This window comes from Drosophila elegans, unplaced genomic scaffold, assembly GCF_018152505.1.
Source record: "Drosophila elegans isolate 14027-0461.03 unplaced genomic scaffold, ASM1815250v1 contig_684, whole genome shotgun sequence".
Taxonomy (NCBI): domain Eukaryota; kingdom Metazoa; phylum Arthropoda; class Insecta; order Diptera; family Drosophilidae; genus Drosophila; species Drosophila elegans.
In genome coordinates, this window is record NW_024546041.1 from 271,758 (window position 1) to 290,660 (window position 18,903).

General features: G+C 38.0%; 1 protein-coding gene across 3 annotated transcripts in view; it reads right to left on the reverse strand.

Moving 5' to 3' along the window:
• Window positions 1-18,903, reverse strand: part of LOC108149572 (G protein-coupled receptor kinase 1) — a 382,291-nt gene that overhangs the window by 245,857 nt on the left and 117,531 nt on the right. For all 3 annotated transcript variants that reach the window (XM_041710001.1, XM_041710002.1, XM_041710003.1), the window contains one exon: window positions 10,391-10,442. In XM_041710001.1, the coding sequence (XP_041565935.1) occupies window positions 10,391-10,442 (52 nt within the window). The remainder of the gene's footprint in view (window positions 1-10,390; window positions 10,443-18,903) is intronic.

Consider the following 18,903-nt stretch of genomic DNA (forward strand, 5'->3'; position numbering starts at 1 on the left):
AAACCGTTAATATATCTCAAAAGTCTTTAAAATTTATTAAAAAACCGCGAAGATATAATAGTTATACCCGTTACTCGTACAGTAAAAGGTAGAAGGAAGCGTTTCCGACTATTTAAAGTATAAATATTCTTGATCAGAATCAAGACCCGATTTGATCTAGCCATGTTCGCCTGACTCTCCGTCTGTAAGAACGTTGAGATCTCGAAAACTTTAAAAGACAGAGAGCTACGAAGCACAAGTTTTTTATTACTATTATTATTTATCAAAACGGAGCCACACCCACTTAAACGCCCACAAATCGTGAAAGTATGTACTGTCATCCTTAGACATGTAAGACGTTGGTATTAATTTCTGTCTGTGTGTTTCGGTTATTTCTGCCTCTGCCGCCCCTCCGCCGCTGTTCGCCCGCTGCTTGCCGGTAATCGCTGCAGTGTTGGGGGGTGATGGTGCTGCGCGCACTTAGCTTCTAGTGTTGTCTATGCAGTTAGACAGATGGCACCACCTAAACTTCAATACTTAGGAATACTTAGTTTGAAGTTTCTTGGCTGACTAACGGGTACAGTCATTAATTTCTTGTTAGGAACACCTAAGGCACCTAAATGATACAGTTGTCTTCTAAGTTCTACAATTTATAAATAGGTAGAAACTAAAGCGTCCTCCAGGCAGTTTGTAGACTTATTTGTTCAACGTGTGTGTGATACTGGCTCGGTAATCGAAAATGTTGCCACTCTGGGCGAAAGTGAGAGTGACAATCGATCAACATCAACTCGACACCGTGCGCAGTAATTAGAGACGACCCTGCAAAGATTTTTGAGTTGACAAAATTTAATTGGTGCTGGAGCTGAAATGCTGAGCATTTTAATCGAAAAATCATCTTGTTTGGTTTTGGAAAAACTATTTTAATTCGCTCTAGTTTCATTGTCATCGTCAGACAAGCTCCGGAAAACACAAAATTTTTTTATAAAAAAATGCAATTCGAAAGTTACCGCACACACCTGCGTAGCTTCGATGCCATCCGTTGCTCATTCATTAACAGCCTGATGCTTTCTTTCCAAATCTTATTTGGTCCTTTGGCAACAATTCGTACTCTAAAATTAATGAAATCAATAAAAGAGTTATTGAGCTGGAACAGTTTTACTACAAAATGATCGCCAAGTCAACAACGTCAACACTAAATCATGGTCTTAAAGTTTCAGCACCTCAAACTCAAATTGAACCAATTCAATGAACTCAATGGAACCCACTGTACTCATCGGAGAAGCGCTTTTATTACATTTTTCTACTCTCGCGATGTATCAACAACGACATTGGCCAGAGTTTGCGTCTTCGCCACCCGCGTTGTGCGAGCTTCATTCACATTAAACTGATTGTCAATACCGCATCCCGCTGCCTGCTCTCGTCTTTACTAATCCCGTTGCTCTGCTCTTCGAATTCTCCGCAAAAAAAGGAGTTCTCACTCCACTCTTCCCTCGTTCTAATGCTGGATTGGGAAGTAATTTTCGGTTTCTACAAGGGTCGTTTATACCAGACTGGAAATAAATTTTTAAAATGTTCTGGTCTGGACGGATAGTTTTAGTTAATACTTTTATTTATTTATTAAATAATTTATTTATTTACTATTCTAGTGCGACCATGACAGTTATGCCCCTATAACTTCATATGGTTCATATAGGTTGCCCTGGTAAAACAGAAACAGCTTTTCTGTAACACGTGATTAGGACGATTGGGAAAAATATTTGCAGCATAGGCTCGAATTTTAACTTCTTAATAAATTCCTTTATATTAACTATCCACTCGCAAAATCTATCGCTCAGATAACTTAAGGTACATATTACTGTGCGAAAATAGTAACGTGAATTTTCAATTTAAACTTCGCGAGGCTATCACTTTGGACTAGTTATCATGAGTTGGCAGGTCTATTAATGACATCTGGGCCAGATTTCAGGTCAATGTCATTATCAGTAGTATATTAACGCTTGTGTTTTCAAACGACCAAGAGTGGATTTTTCGAGATTTGACTTATCGTAGGCCCAAATCTTATTTCAAAATGTTTTTCAGAATTCGGAATTTCCGATCATATCAGTAAGGTCTCTGACAGTAAACCGACGATTTTTGTTCACTTATTCCTTCACTTAATTGACGTGATGGGCATCGGTTGACGTCGATGGTCATCAACACGTTCTCGACCTTCTTCTGGAAAACTAGAAAAACCTTCAGTAGCCATAATCAATTTTGGTAAACCAATCCGAATAGTCGAACTGAGGCCTGTAAATTCTCAATCTTTCTGTGCGTTTTCACTGATCAATAGGGACGAACACATACATCTTCTGAGCAAGCCGCACGATATTCGTAGCGAGTAGATAACCAACAAAATCAGTTCGTCCCAGGCCTCAAATTCAAAAAGCTGATAACAAGCTTATGTTTGAATATAACTTGTTCTTCTGCAACACAAGTTTTTGAAAAAAGTTTTTTAAAAAGGTTAGAAATTTGAAAAAATCGTTTTTATTTAGTTTAGACTTCCCAAAAACTGATTCTAAAGGGATTTCTCAAAATTCGAATTATTTTCGGAAACACAGCCAATTCTTACTTCTTTTTGAGGTGGTTGCATGAAATTTAAAGTTCTACTGAACCGATTCCTTTCCAATTTGGTATATATCTTGATTATGCTACTGTCAACTGTCTGCCTCTTTTAAAAAAATTTGATAGGTATTTTTAAAATATTCGAAAAGATCGAAAAAATTGGTTAAAAAACATTTTTGTTTTCAAGTCGACGCCGTTTTTTTATTTTTAATTATTTTTTTTAAGTGGTCAACCCGATAACGGCAACCTTACTAATGAAGAACTTGTTATACCCTTGCGGAGGGTATTATAATTTCAGTTAGAAGTTTGCAACGCAGTGAAGGAAACATCTCCGACCCTGTAAAGTATAGATATTCTTGATCAGCATCACTAGAAGAGTCGATCTAGCCATATCCGTCTGCCCGTCCGTCTGTCCGTCTGTCTGTCCGTCCGTTTCTACGAAAACTAGTCTCTCAGTTTTAAAGCTATCTGCATGAAACGTTCCCAAAAGTTGTCTTTCTATTGCAGGTAGTATATAAATCGGAATGAGCCGGATCGGACGACTACAGCATATAGCTCCCATAGGAAATTATAACTTTGTTGTTTTTTAATTTTTTTGTTAGTTCTTCGAGATATAGTAATATAGTAATAGTTAAATATTTCAGAATTACGTTTTAAATTTCATAAAAATCGGACGACTATAGCATATAGCTCCCATAGGAACAATCGGAAGAATAAAGGAAAAAAATTATAACTTTGGTGTTTTTTTAATTTTTTTGTTCTTCGAGATATAGTAATGGTTAAATATTTCAGAATTACGTTTTAAATTTCATCAAAATCGGACGACTATAGCCTATAGCTATAGGAACAATCGAGTAGCTGCCATAGGAACTATCGAATAATGAAGCTGCAAATCATCATAGCTTCAATGTTTTTAAACATACACGCAAGTAAATCATAATTTTAACGTTTTCAAGAGTATTTAGTTTTTGAAAACGCTGCAAGGGTATATGAACTTCGGCTTGCCGAAGTTTGCTTCCTTTCTTGTTTTATTTTCTTTTGATCTCTACAAGGGCTGAAATCATGTCAACCAGGACCGAGTGGTTTTTTTGAAGACCCCGATCCACAGGACGCATCGATTTTTTGAATACCCTACCCATGTATTAGGTTTTTTTTTGTGTATTCTTAAAATGTTTATAAAAAACATATACAAAATTGTATACTAAAAGCTCAAGCTTCTGGGCCAGAATAACCCCTAAATACTGGATGATTCCGAGCTAACGTGAAAAAAAATATTTTCCAAAATTTTTCCGTACTACCCTCAATTGAGTAAAAAGAATTGTTTAACCCAACGTTTCTGTTTCGATTCGTCTGGCAACACGTTGGGCGACATTTTGGTCTGTGATGGGACGGCTGCAATTTTGGTTTCTGGTACAGCTTCGGCTGGTCTCCTTTCTCTATATTCTACTTCTTCCCAGAGTCAAATAAAAGTTAAGTGCACTTCCAGACTCTACTAAAATGTTATCATAGAATATTAAAAATATGCGTATTACCCCCAACAACACAGAAGAAGGAAGAACTAAGTGGGGGTACTACACTGACCACTAGCTTAGACACCCTCCAACCTTTAACCCAACATCCAGAAAAAACTAGATAAGCTGGTCCTTACAGAGAACTGCCTCAAGCAGGAAAGTCAAACCAAACCTAATAATCATATTGGAGAAGTTCATGCATCCACAACGGGTGACTGTTTTGGCGGCATCATCGGCTCGTTTTTCTTCTAAAACGAATCAGAAAACGCCGTATCCGTCAATGGTAGTGGTCGCGGCTTGTGGGAAAACTTTTTCCTGCCCCGAATGGAAGATGAAGACATCGACGACTTATGGTTCCAGCAGGTCGGCACTAAGCGCCACACAGTCGAATTATTTACTGTGGGGTGCTGTCGAATATAACTGCTATGCCAACTATCCAGAGATTATTGATGCCCAAAAGCACGAGATCGATGTCGCCATTAAGGCCTTTGAACACCATGTTATCGCAAATGTACTAACAAATTGGGTCGATCGGATGGCCTTCTTTAAGGTCTTTTGGTCTTATACAAATATGCCGTATATTTAATTAAAAAAATGTTTGGAAAATATCCGTTTTTTATAGCCATTATAAAACAATATTTTTTTCGGTGGGCAGAGGCCGCTGGGATCAGGACATTCTATTAAAATCTCCACCTACCTTAAAAACCTGTATCCCTCCCACACCTTATTTTCCCATTTGCCTTTTATAACGTCACCCCAGAGGCTATCACCGGAGCAATTACAAATCTAAAAGTTTAACAATCCTTAGCAGAGGAACCTTCTCCCTTCTTTAATGTTTCGAAGTGGGTTGTAATTCTAGTAAAAAGCAAATTCCCCGAAGCACTGGCCAACTTCATGGAAACAGCCCTGTCAGTACTGTCCTTGTGGTCGCAGTGGTGTGGACTATGGTTAATCCTAATAAAACGGAACTAATACTTTTCTCAAGGAAGCACTAGGTTCCAGAACTAACCCTACACCAAACTCGCCTAATCTTGAGCGAGAAAGCCAAACTTCTCTGGGCAGAAAAACATAGCAGACCACCACATAAAGCGCCCATAGCTCTGTTTGCTTTCAAGAAAGACATTGGACGTTAAAGGGGGGTTCTCCCCCTGTGTTGTACACTGGCTTAATACTACTGGATAATGGAACTCTCTGGAAAAGAAGAACAACCTAGTCAAACTGCATAACATCCAAAAAAAGCGCCGACAACTACTGACCCCCAGGTTCCATTCTAAGCCTTGAGCCTCTGTACGTGCTTGCTAAGGGCATGCTGCAGCAATCGCTATCGCATTGGCTATCAGGACCAACGGGCCACTCTACTATACTAAAGACTATCAAAAACTTACCCAGCACAACGGAATATGTCACTCGCTTTATGAAATATTTGAAACTATACATCATTTTCATCCCATCACGTACAGACTGGGACTTGCAAATGCCATCAATATTTTAACGGATGGGACTAAGCTGAACAAGCAAACAGGAGGCGGAGTTAGACTTACCTGAGTCAGATACTCTTTTCGTTTACCAACAATTTAGTGTATTGCCAAGTCATGGCAATACAGGACTCCATGACCCACCTGGATCCAACACTACTTCTCAACAAAGATAGACGAGGAGGAAACCAAAGAAGACCTTTTGTGTCGATGCCTAGCACATAATACAAAGCACCTAAGTAGGAACATCCTCCCCAATCATGTGGGAGTAAGTAATCTCAATAAGTTTGAACTCATTGTGACTGATGAATTAATTTAAATAATTTTTGTATACTTAGGCGCTAAAAATTAAATGGAGAGGATGTTATAATTTTAGCAGTGAAGGAAACATTTCCTACCCTATTAAGTAAATATATTCTTGATCAGCACCACAAGGTCTCCGCTTTAAAACTACCTGGGTTAAACATTCCCAAAAATTGTGTTTCTATTGCAGGTGTTTTATAAAGTATTAAACATTCCCAAAAATTGTGTTTCTATTGCAGGTGTTTTATAAAGTATCATTTTTGTGGTATTTTCAGTTATTTTCTAAAATTGATCATAATAATGCAATTTAAGTTATGTTTGATGAATAGTTCCCAACGAGATGTCAACTTCATATTGCACGTCTTATAGAAGCTAGCTTCCTTATTGGCACAAAAACTCGGAGAGCCCATTTTCAGGGGGCTCTTTTTTACCAAGCTTGTTCGTCATGGACAGAAACGTTGGTAATCACTTGGAGCGAGGTTCAGACAATTTCGGTGGATGCAAAAGAACCTCCCAGCCGAGCTTTGTGTGAGCCTGGCGTTGTCCTGATGGAAGACAGTTCGGCCTTTGTTGATCAAACATGATTCTTCTGCATGAGTGCTGTCTCCAAGCGGTACAGTTGTTGGTAGTACAGACTTGATGACCGTTTGGTCATAAGGGAGCAGCTCATACTGCCTGCTTTCCCAGCCAATCCCACCGAACACACAGTAGAACCTTCCTGACCGACAATCCGGGCTGGCCACCGCCTGGGCCGCTTTACCGCGCTACTACCACGACAGTGCAATGACCGGCGAATAAGCATTTCTTTTAATTGTAAGTAAAAATACAAGTGTAAGTTAAATACAAAATGTTATTATGTCCATAAGTATTATTTACAGTATTTTAATGTGTTCTTATATTATTGTCCATTTGTTTTTAATTATATCCAGCGTTAGATCTGTCGGTATACTCGGATATAATGAAATTACGTCAAATGAAATTAATCTTTCATCGTCGCCAATATATGTGTTGTTGATTTTTTCTGGATTTTTTATGTTATAGTTGAGGTCTAATATTATGTTTTTAATATGTCAATGATGTATTTCAATAATGCATAAGATGGTGATCTGATGGAGGAGCTGATTGGTAAAAAAATACAGCTAGAAACTGTAGGCATCAAATGCTCAAAATTTCAGACACGGATTACCACGAAGAGACCACTCAGAAGATAAAATCAATATTGACAGACAACGATTTCCCAAAACACACAATAAAAACAATATTATCGGAACACAAAACAAAACAGCGTTAAAAGCAATAAAAACAAAAAATATATGTCAATGTTAATGTCCCGGCTTTTTCCGAACGTGTAGCGAAATCGGATTGCTACGACAATGAAAACATCGCACATAAACCACATTAAAATCTATATACAACAGAACAAAATTAAAGATAAATGAAATTGACAAAGACATGATATATATATATATAATACCGTGCAACGGCAACAACAACGAAATATACAACAAGATATATATAGGAACAACAAAATCGAAACTAAAAACTAGACTAGCACAGCATAAATCGGACTTCACAGCTAGACACCATACCAACGGGCAAAAAACAGCACTCAAGAGTCACTGTGCCAAAAATAATCACTCTCCGTACTTCGAAGAGGCGAGTATCTTGACACAAGAACAACACTATGCCACACGGTTCACCATAGAAATGATACGTATCATAAAAACACCTACGGACACCGACAATTGCGCTTATATATATAGACATATACTAGGGAAAGAAAAAGAAAACATAGTTAGCAACTCCACGTCACCGGACGCAGACGTGTAAATTAAATGTATGTTAAATGTAAATTGTGTTTGTTTGTTAAGAATAATTAAACCGTTGTTATTATTTTATAGTTGTTCTGAAGACGGTTGCCGAAAAGCATCGGAAATATTTCGACAAATAACAAAAATTAAAATTCTGACCTCGAGCCGGCTAACAATTAAAATATTTTGGAAAGGTCGCCAAAACTAACTACTATTATTATTTATTTACATTTAATTTTGGCAATAGCTGTAAAGCGTATAACAAGTTTGCTTAATTTTTTGTTGAGTTTTATTTTAATTCGCACTCCCATTTCGTTGACTTAAAAAGAAAGGAAGCAAACTTCGGCAAGCCGAAGTTCATATACCCTTGCAGCTATTACAAAAATGAAATATTCTTGAAGACATTAAAATTATGATTTACTTGCGTGTATGTTTAAAAGCATTGAAGCTGTGATGATTTGCAGGTCAATTCTTTTTCCGATTTTAATAAAATTAAAAGCGTAATTCTGAACTGTCAAATAATTAAATAGTCAAAAAGAATTTCTAAAAAAAATTACAAAATAAAAACGTTAAATTTTTTAAAATTTAACAGATGGACAGACGGACATGGCTAGATCGACTCTCCTAGTGATGCTGATCAAGAATATATATACTTTATAGGGTCGGAGATGTCTCCCTCACTGCGGTGCAAACTTCTGACTTAAATTATAATACCCTCTGCAAGGGTATACAAATAAAAGGTGAGTTCCAAAGTAAACAAGACTTTAAAGAAAAAGACAGAACAAAAAGTTTTTTCGGCAAAATCCATTTATTCTATTCAAAATAGTCTCCTTCTGCTTTAATACAGCGTTTTGCACGGTCCAAAAGCATGTCGAACGAGTGTTGTTGCTCGTTGCCCGGTTTGGCCGCCAGTATGCCGGTGCAAGCCTTTTGAATGGCCTCTACGTTTGCATAACGCTTTCCTTTCATCGGCAATTGCATTTTTCCGAAAAGGTAGAAGTCGCACGGTGCCATATCAGGTGAACACGGGGAGTGGTTGATGGTTAAAATGTGATTTTTGGTTAAATAGTCGGACACAAGCGTCGATCGATGAGACGGCGCTATCGTGCAAAAAACGTCAACTTCCATCTTCGCAATATTAGGACCGAACATATCGATTACGGCACACCAAACGCTTCAAAACTGCAAGGTAGAACGCATGAACGTTTTGGCTGGGTTGAACAAATTCTTTGTGGACAATACCCTTTGGAATCATAAAAACAAATCAGCATTGTCTTCCCTTTCGACTACTCCAGGCGCGATTTTTTGGTTTCGGCTCGTCCGGCGCCTTCCATTCAGCACTCTGGCGTTTCGTTTCGGGATCATATTGAAAACACCACATTTCGTCACCAGTCACAATCTTGTAAAGGAAGTTCGGATATTTTTTGCCTCTTTAATAATGTCCTTCGAATTTTGAATTCTGGGCAATTTTTCGACGTCAGTCAATTTGTTCGGAATAAATCGTGTTCACACCTTTTGTAAGCCCAAATGTTCGGTCAAAATGCGATAAATCAATGTTTTGGAGATGTTCAATTCTATTTCCATTAATTTCAATGATGATTACGGCTGATTTTTTATGAATGATAAACGATAGCAGATTCAAACGCACCAGTTGACATATAGATGGCGTCACTAGAGGGCGCTAGATTCAAAATGTCCTGTTTACTTTGGACCTTGTATAAGAACCAAATACCGCTTCACTTGAAAGTTTTATTTTTTGATCGAAATATTCAACTTACTTATTTAATTATACATAAACATATATATCTTGGAGTCTTCCGTAACTAATTTTTTTTGTTTTTAAAAATAAAAAATGGTAACTATCAATCCTTGATTTAACACATAAGGCTTTCTAACCGGAGCTTTTTTAGAAGTTTTAGATAAGCCATTTCCTAAATTACGTAATACAGAAAACATTTTGTTTCCACATACATAAGAATATAAGTTGAGCGATTTGTCGTAGTTAAATAAAAATGTCCATTTTGGCTGGGTGAGGAGGGTAAGTCATCTGCAAGCTCAGTATAAGTGTCTACTCTGTGTAGATTCCGCAGAAAGCTCGCAGTTGGGTGAACTTCTTTAAGGAGTAACCAACAACTCCGACAAATATGGATTTGGTTTTCTATGCAGAATAATGGGTGTTTTTGTGAAATGAAGACTGAAGCTGTATACGTAAAAACTTAAACAAAAATCGGTTCCAACCATTTTTAAAAATTTTCAAGGGTAAAAAATAATAAAATCGAACTAATTTTTTAACTGTTTTATTTACACCAATTATGTTATGAATTACATATATATTCTACCTATAGCTTTACTTCTTTAGAAGTTATAGCCGTGAAAAGTTTAGCTATTTTTAGCAATGTTCCGTTAAATAAACTAGTTTTTCAAAAAGTTTTAGAGCAATCTTTTTTTGTAACGACGTGCCCAATACATGAAAAATTATTCCCAAATAATTAAATTCCTAAACATTTTTTGAAACAGATAAACAGACACGAAAAAACTTTCATTTTGAGATATACCAATAATAAAATAATTATTTTTTTAACAAATTTTGAACGGAGGATCGGATCCAAGCAAATTGGGTGTCATTCGACACTTATTTTCAACAAAATTTAAATTTGTAGATATTTTTATACAATACAAATATTTTATTGAAAAAGCCTGTTATACGTACTTGTATATTTAGTTCCAGGTTCTTCCACTGGCAAAATCTAGTAAATTTCTCGCTGAAAATTTAATAAAATACACATTAATAGAAAATTTTAAAATATGAATTAAGTTTTCTTTAGTAATAGATATAGAGGATGTTAAAATGAATATCAGATAGCGTATCCAACCTTATAAGATCAAGCTACGACCGAATCAAATACGGTTATGGCTAAAAATAAAATCACAAAAAGGGAATAATTGTCTGGTATAGATGTTTATTTCCCAAAAATAGCGAAAATATTATGTTCGATTTGTCGCAATTTCGTAATCGTTTGCCCTTTAAATATACTGTTTATGTAGATACAGCGCTAATGCCACACAAAAATACGGAGTCCCCAGTCTGCAATTAGAAAAAAAGTTTTATAATACTGTTGGGAGGATCTTTTCGCAACCCGGCGCGCATTAAAAAATGTATTTTTGTCATTCTTGTTCCGCTTTGCGTTATAGACCAAATTGAATCAAACAGAATAACACTTTCTCGGTACAGCATCAAGCTACTCTTATGTTTACAAACTGCTTAGAATGTGATACATTTTTCCACAAAAGTTGGCAAACGTAATAAACGATGCATTTTCGACCCTATAACGAATTTACATTCTTGATCAGCATCACAAGGAGCCTCGATCTAGCTATGTGAATGAATAACACTTTCTCGGTACAGCATCAAGCCACTCTTATGTTTACAAACTGCTTAGAATGTGATTAATTTTTCCACAAAAGTTGCGCAAATATACGTAGCCTAACAATTGGCCAACGGTGATTCGCTGGGCTGGTTGTGTTTGATACTGACTTTGGTAAATAAATTTAACGGTAATTATAGAGCCTTCCTCCGACTTTTATTAACCCATCCTCGTCCAGTACAGGAGATAATGATATAATGCGGCTCTTCTTGTCCACCGTCTTATTACGTTGTAGCTGGTGCAATTCTACAGGAAACTCTATTTGTTGGTATGGTATGCAGAGCAACGATTTTAGCACGAAGCCGTTCTCGTTGTCGTTGTTGTTGTTTTTTTTGCCACTAAGGCTGCATTTTGTGAAAGTGGTAAGCAAATTCAAGCACAGATCCGTTCTGACCCTTTCGGTGAGTTCGGTTCCTAAAACTGCAGCACACAGTTCCAATCGAGAGAGCTTCTGCTTCGCCTCTGAAGCTACTAGGGACTTTGAGCAGAGTAGTCTAACTGAAATCTGTTTGTTTTTGTAAGTTGCACGAGTGTAAATTGCCGTCCCATATGCATTCACCTTGCAGATCTTCTGACAACTCGTGTAACGTACACACCTAGAAGGTGTACTTTACAATTATTAGTAGTATGTAATGTTATAGTTGTAAGCGACATGTTATGAATAATAAATATTTAGTTGAGACAGAACATTAAGTCATAGCTAAGTTCCAAATCCGAGTGGCAACGCTAGCCAATATTTAGCATGAAATAATAGAAAGTAAGAAATTTACCGGAAATCCCGAAGGGGAGAAAAGGGGAGGGGGGGAAAGGTAGTCCAACAACGAGGAAGTTTCCGCTCTCTTGTGTCGGAATGATAAGACGGGAAAGACGTGTCTCCCGCGGTAATTTTTCGAGTCCCTCCTCGTAGTATCTGTGACTCGCACGTGGACACCCATCCCGTCTTGCCCTATACCCTAGCTTCCCTCCTCGTAGTGCATGCGACTTGCGCGTGGACATCATTCCCGACCGGTCGATAGTATCACCAACCTTTTCCCTTCTATCTGCGTCCGCCTGAAAAATTCTACCCGTCTTGGCCTCGCCCGAAGATCCAGCCCAGTGGATTTTTGGCCTCCGACGCGCGGAAAACCGCTCGTGCGCCCCGATCACCGAAGTGATCAGTGACATCACCTACCGTTCCTCGTCCGCAAATCCAACCCGGCGGATTTTTGGCCTCCGACGCGTGGAAAACGGCTTGGGCAATCACCGAAGTGATCAGTGTCTTCGTCCAACGTTCCCGCTCTCGCGAAATATTTCGACCGGCTGGGCCTCGCCCAAAGGTCCAGCCCGTTGGATTTTTAACTCGGCTACAGGATACGATGTGATCAACTCCGGCATCACTCTCTCTCTCGCGACGTCCATGAGAACCTTCGGCGTGACCCCCCAAACAACTCATTCACTCGTTGAATGAAACTCTGTGACGCTCAGGAGCGCACAGAATAAAAATAATATATAAGAATAAACAAATAATAAACATAAGCAGTAGTTATAGATTAAGATAGTAGTAAAATGCAAGAAGAAGTTAAGTAGGCAAGAAGCCGAAATAAATATAAGTTAAAACGCAAATATTCAAATTTAAATATCCGGGCGGGCGCGCCAAACAAAAGAAACGGTCACACTGACCAACGGCCACCACAGGCCACACGCGTTATGGCACTGGCTATATGATTAGGAAACTAATCACACTAATTGTGACTGGCAAAGGCCAGGAGAGATATAAAAAGGGCGCCGGTGGCCCATAAAGATTCACTCTGCGGCCGACGGCGAGCGGAGAAGGTAAGGCTTACGCATTGGTGTGAGCAAACTTCTCTGGGAGTTAACTGCGGAGTCTTTTTCGGGATAGGGTCTAGTACCCCGTCCGCCCAATACATTGTAGTTAGCTATCCCCCCCCCCTTCCCCTTCTTCCCACCCTCCTCCGTCATCAGTGATATCCGACCTTTGGGATTCCTTCTCCGCCCCCCTAAAGACCGGCCGTCATCAGTGATATCCGACCTTTGGGATCCCACACCCCAAGACCGACCGTCATTAGTGCCACCCGATCTTCTGGGGACTCCACCCTCTTCTCGGAACTGGTAGACCCAAGCGGCCTCCACCCTCTGCTCGCAACTGGTAGACCCAAGCGGCCTCCAAACTGTCTCATCCTCATAGACATAAGCATGGCCTTTTCTTTCTCACCCACAGGTCGCCCGCCGCCACCGCCGCCGGCCGCGACGACGACGCCGAACGACGACGCAGAAGTCCCCGGCATCCTACGGGCACACGGGCCCCTGCAGCACGAACTCTATCTATCATATGTACACGATAATTCTTAACAAACGCATACCGATTCGATTTCACTGAACCCCGCTTACGTGTCATACTCTGGGAACCGGGTCGAACTCTTCCAGCAACCACTCCTGACATAAATAGATGTTGGAACGAACACCTGGACTCCGTTGAGCTACCTCAGCAAAGCAGGATCATTACAACTCTCTAGTCCGGTGTTTCGGTGATTTACAAATTTCTTGTAAAGGACTTCTGGACCTGACTGAGATCTGTACCCCGACCAGAGAACATTCTCACACTCGTCATCCTATTCCAATTTCGTCTCCTACAGTAGTTGCAAAAATATTTTTGCCTTACCCACAACCGGTGCAAACAGCTCGAATGGATAAAAGATCTGTGCCAATTTGAAGCAGGCAATTCTTGATTCTTGTAGCTTTTAGGAACCCAAATTACGTCGTTTACAATGTCCTCTTTCGAAATTCCTTTTATTTATTTAGGACCAACTGGAATTAGAATTTGCTTCAGTTCATCGCAAACCTGAATAATTTCATCAATCGTATCCTGTGAGGCAGTTTTCCACGTATAAGTTATCTCGGAGCGTGGCTGATCCCAACGGATACTTGTCCTTTCGTAAAAAATGTTGTTGCCCGAAACGGAGCAGATGTAGTTCCAAACGTTACCGTCCTAAGGCGTTAATATTTAATCTCTTCCGACGGGTTCCTTCTCCAGACTTTTACCTGATGAACCTGATCGTGCGGTCTAATCAACACTTGACTGTACATATAAACGTGTGAGTTTTGACTCGCCCTGGACAGTTGAACCGTTATGCAATATATCGTTTAAGGACTTGCTGCTTGATGTCTTGAACCATGCGTCGTGGTGGTGGTGCTGGCAGATTTTAGGACGCAGTGAAATGGGATAAAGTAATGCACCTTGGGGATGTATTGGATTTACAGTTTTCGTGTGTCCCAATTTTTCATAGTCTGCCATGAACTCAGCGTAGCCTTTCCAACTTTTTAATGTAGTCCTCCGTTCAAGTGCGATATCTCTCAACTCTACCAAATCTGAGACCTGTTCAGAAAATATAAGATTTACAAAAAATGTTCTTTTTATACCCTTGCAGAGGGTATTATAATTTCAGTCAGAAGTTTGCAACGCAGTGAAGGAGACATCTCCGACCCTATAAAGTATATATATTCTTGATCAGCATCACTAGGCGAGTCGATCTAGCCATGTCCGTCTGTCCGTCTGTCCGTCCGTTTATATGCAAACTAGTCTCTCAGTTTTAAAGCTATCTGCATGAAACTTTCCCAAAAGTTGTCTTTCTATTGCAGGTAGTATATAAGTCGGAACGAGCCGGATCGGACGACTATAGCATATAGCTCCCATAGGAACAATCGGAAAAATAATTGAAAAAAATTATAACTTTGCTGTTTTTTAATTTTTTGTTTTTTTCTTCGACATAAAGCAATGGTTAAATATTTCAGAATTATGGTAAAAATTTCATCAAAATCGGACGACTATAGCATATAGCTCCCATAGGAACAATCGGAAAAATAAATGAAAAAAAATTATAACTTTTCTGTTTTTTAATTTTTTGTTTAGTTCTTCGACATTTAGTAATGGTTAAATATTTTCGATTTACGGTTTAAATTTCATCAAAGTCGGACGACTATATCATATGGCTCCCATAGGAACAATAAAAATATATAAAATAACTATCAAATAATTGAGCTGCAAATCATCATAGCTTCAATGTTTTTAAACTTATACGCAAGTAAATTATAATTTTAATGTTTTCAAAAATGTTTAATTCTTGCAATAGCTGCAAGGGTATATGAACTTCGGCTTGCCGAAGTTTGCTTTCTTTCTTGTTTTCTTTTGCAATACGCATATACGGGTGAAAAGAACGACCAAATAATAAGCTGATTTCATCAACTTTCTTAGCAAGTAACACTGGTGAGATGTGTATTCTAGTCTTATCTATGGCCTAAGCAGAGACCGCATCTGTTTGCCCTGAGCGGAAGAGCTTCAAAATGCATCTTGCTTATGACCAAATATGTGATGCACATTAAAACCCGTTAATTTATATGCATTTCTTTTAAATGTGCTAATTCCTTTGATAGTCTTTCAATTTCTGCACTATGGTTTATTGAGTGGCTCCAATTCTTTTTTGTTATATCACCTGTATACATCGACGATACCACATCTTGCATCTCTTTTTTGTGCTACTAAAATCTTATCGTCTGTGCGAGGCGTGCAATCCAACCTTAGTGTTTTTTCCTCTGGAAAATTGACTAATGAAATTGTTCAGTTCTCGCACTGAATTTTAATTTTTGTATTCATACGAACCTAAAAAAGCCATATGCTGTTTGCTTCCAATTCAACCCAATACAAGTTAGAATCTAGCATTCGCTTGTATACACATTTATTTGGTCTACCTGTCTTGAGTGGTCTTAATTCGCGGCCAATTTCCTTCACAAACTCTTCTTTTAGCCTGCCAATTTTGCACTTATTCAAAGTGCGTCAACCTCAAATTTGTACACTAAATACTCTGAATTTAAAGTAAATTAAACTCTCTTCTGTCCAAACTGGAACTGGAACTACCCTATATAATTTCGATGGGTGCCTGCTAAATAATTGTATTTTAACATTTATGATAAAGTTTTTGTCTGCAAATAACCCCTTGCTTTCAAAAGCGTATATACCTCCTTAGTTCTCTTCCAGTTCTTTTTCCTGGTAAAACTACTTTTTCAGATAAACTTTCCTTGATCTTAGATGTTTCGCCTTTAATTGGGTTGGCCTAAAAATATTAGTGTTAGTGCCGGCCATTATTTATATCGATTGGTAAGCCAATTATACCTGCTTGTGTCTTTTGACAATCTTCAATCAAACTCGTAAAAATTTTTGTTTCCATAAAGAAGTTTATGGACCCTTATAAACGTAGTAACCTTCATGAATTATAGCTGTCATATTATGTATCCGTTTGTTCGTGAAATTATGAAATTACTTTAAACTTCCCCATTTGTCTATTTGAAACATTAGTCGTTGACTCCACTATAGACAATTGTTTTTTGCCTTGTTCATTAAGGCTGTGTTGCCTATCTTATAAATTTTTCATTGTTTGCTCCATTTACCTATCATCTTCATCCATTATTTCAAACAGAATGTGATATAAGGACCCCGTATTCTCAAATGGAAGTCCTTTACTTCTTCGTTTGCTATGAGCCATAATTAAATAATTGTTTTCTTCTAACTTAGTAAGTTGTTTTAATATATTGTCAAGCTATGAAGCTTCTCACATACCCGTCTCATCTTGTCTACTAGAAAACCTCCTATGCTTATCATTTCAAAACAAACATCCATGTTATAGAAAACGACCAAATTCCAAGAGGAAGAAACAAATTCCACTTCGCCCATTGGATTCAAACAAATAGCTGCTGTTTTATTTATCGTTTCAACTTTATACTTAGCTGTCCTGAGGTATGTATTGCATTAGACATCTCACAAAATATCATCAATATTAGCATACGCATTATCAGCCCCAGTTATCCGTTTTGGTTTGGATTATTCTTCATTATTTTCGGCAGCTTTTATCTTATAACTTTTCGCATTCATACGTGGGAATCAGTTTCATCCTATTCCAAACTAAAGAAGCCACCAATCTCACCCCAACAAGATGCAAGATGAATGCTTTTCTCGACCGATCAGCAAAATATGCTCCCACGCAGGAATGCGAAAATACTGAACTCGAGATAATTTTGGGGTTTTACGCGAGGTGAATGTGTTTATTTACACTTGTAAATAGGAATTGGTTAAATTTAACTCACCTAACGATCTCCAGAGCGAAGCGGAGACTTGGGGGGAGAGTTGGAGCAGGAGAGCGGAGGGACAGCGGTTGGAGGAACTGTCGCTCTACATTGGCAGTAAGTTCAAACGCCTACTTAGCGTCAACCACAAATATTAAATAAATTAATTACTGAAAAACTAAATAGTTTTTATGGTCACCCTGACGCACAAATGGATTTTTGACCGCTATTTAACTATACAGTTAGTTGGAATTTTTTTGAAAACATCGGGCTTACTCCATAATTGATATTACGAACAGGTGATCTCTGTTTTTATACCCTTGCAGAGGGTATTATAATTTCAGTCAGAAGTTTGCAACGCAGTGAAGGAGACATCTCCGACCCTATAAAGTATATATATTCTTGATCAGGATCACTAGCAGAGTCGATCTAACCATGTCCGTCTGTCCGTCCGTCTGTCCGTCCGTTTCTACGCAAACTAGTCTCTCAGTTTTAAAGCTATCTGCATGAAACTTTCCCAAAAGTTGTCTTTCTATTGCAGGTAGTATAAAAGTCGGAACGAGCCGGATCGGACGACAATAGCACGTAGCTCCCATAGGAACAATTTTAATTTTTTTTTTTAGTGCTTCGACATATAGTATTGGTTAAATATTTCAGAATTACGATTTAAATTTCATCAAAATATAGTACAGACTTTGCAAATATGATAAGGGTTCGTCTGAAATTTTTGTAGTCCCTTTTATATTTTTAGTTTTCCCAAATATTCGACGGCAGAATTGAAGGTACACTTAATATATTTATCGATACAAAAACTGTCAAATAATAATATTTGCTTTTTAACCGATGTTGAGAAAATTTTGTAACTTTAAATTTAATTTAATTTTTTTGTATCTTAATTCCAGCAGCTGGATACTTTACTTCTCGTGGTGGACCTTTTAATAAGGTGGCCGCCGATTCAAAAAAAATCTAAGACTTCGCTCTCAATCATTAAAGGAGCTTAACTTAAATGTTTTAAAAAAAAAACATTATTCTTTATTAAATTAAAAATTGCAGCCGTTGCTTTGACATCTTCAGTATCTAGTTTAGAAAGCAAGAACATAGAAACAGAAGAGGTCTGCAACCACGAAGGTAGAAAACAAAATTATAAACAATTACACTAAAAACTGTGAACCTGAAGTAAGAACATTAGGCAGTTTACCAAGAGGAAATCAGCGTAGATTACACCTCCTAGATATTATAAGAAAACCAGAAAAACACAGTTACAACACAGATGCAAACTTCAAAAAAGGTACCCTAATAGTAGATTTTGTTTGTTGGCACATTTGTCTAACAAGACTATTAGAAATCATATAAAAAACTGTAAACTGTGATATAGTAAAATTCGGACGCGGAGCCACAGGATATATGCACCATGCGGCAAGATTACGAAGAAAGATAATGCCCGACTTGACTGACGACAATGTTACAAGGGTGTTAAAATATGACTGTTTAATAGTTTTATTTGGAAATATGGAAAAAATGGAGCATACTGAAAATTCAACACGCAGACTTTTAGTTGAAATACAAAAGTAACGTCCTCTGGTTTTGTTGCCGAATTTGACTTTGACCTAATGTGTTATGTGAAATGTCATAAGGAAATGCGCTAAGATATGGCCTGGGCAGAGTATAAAAAATACATAAAGACATT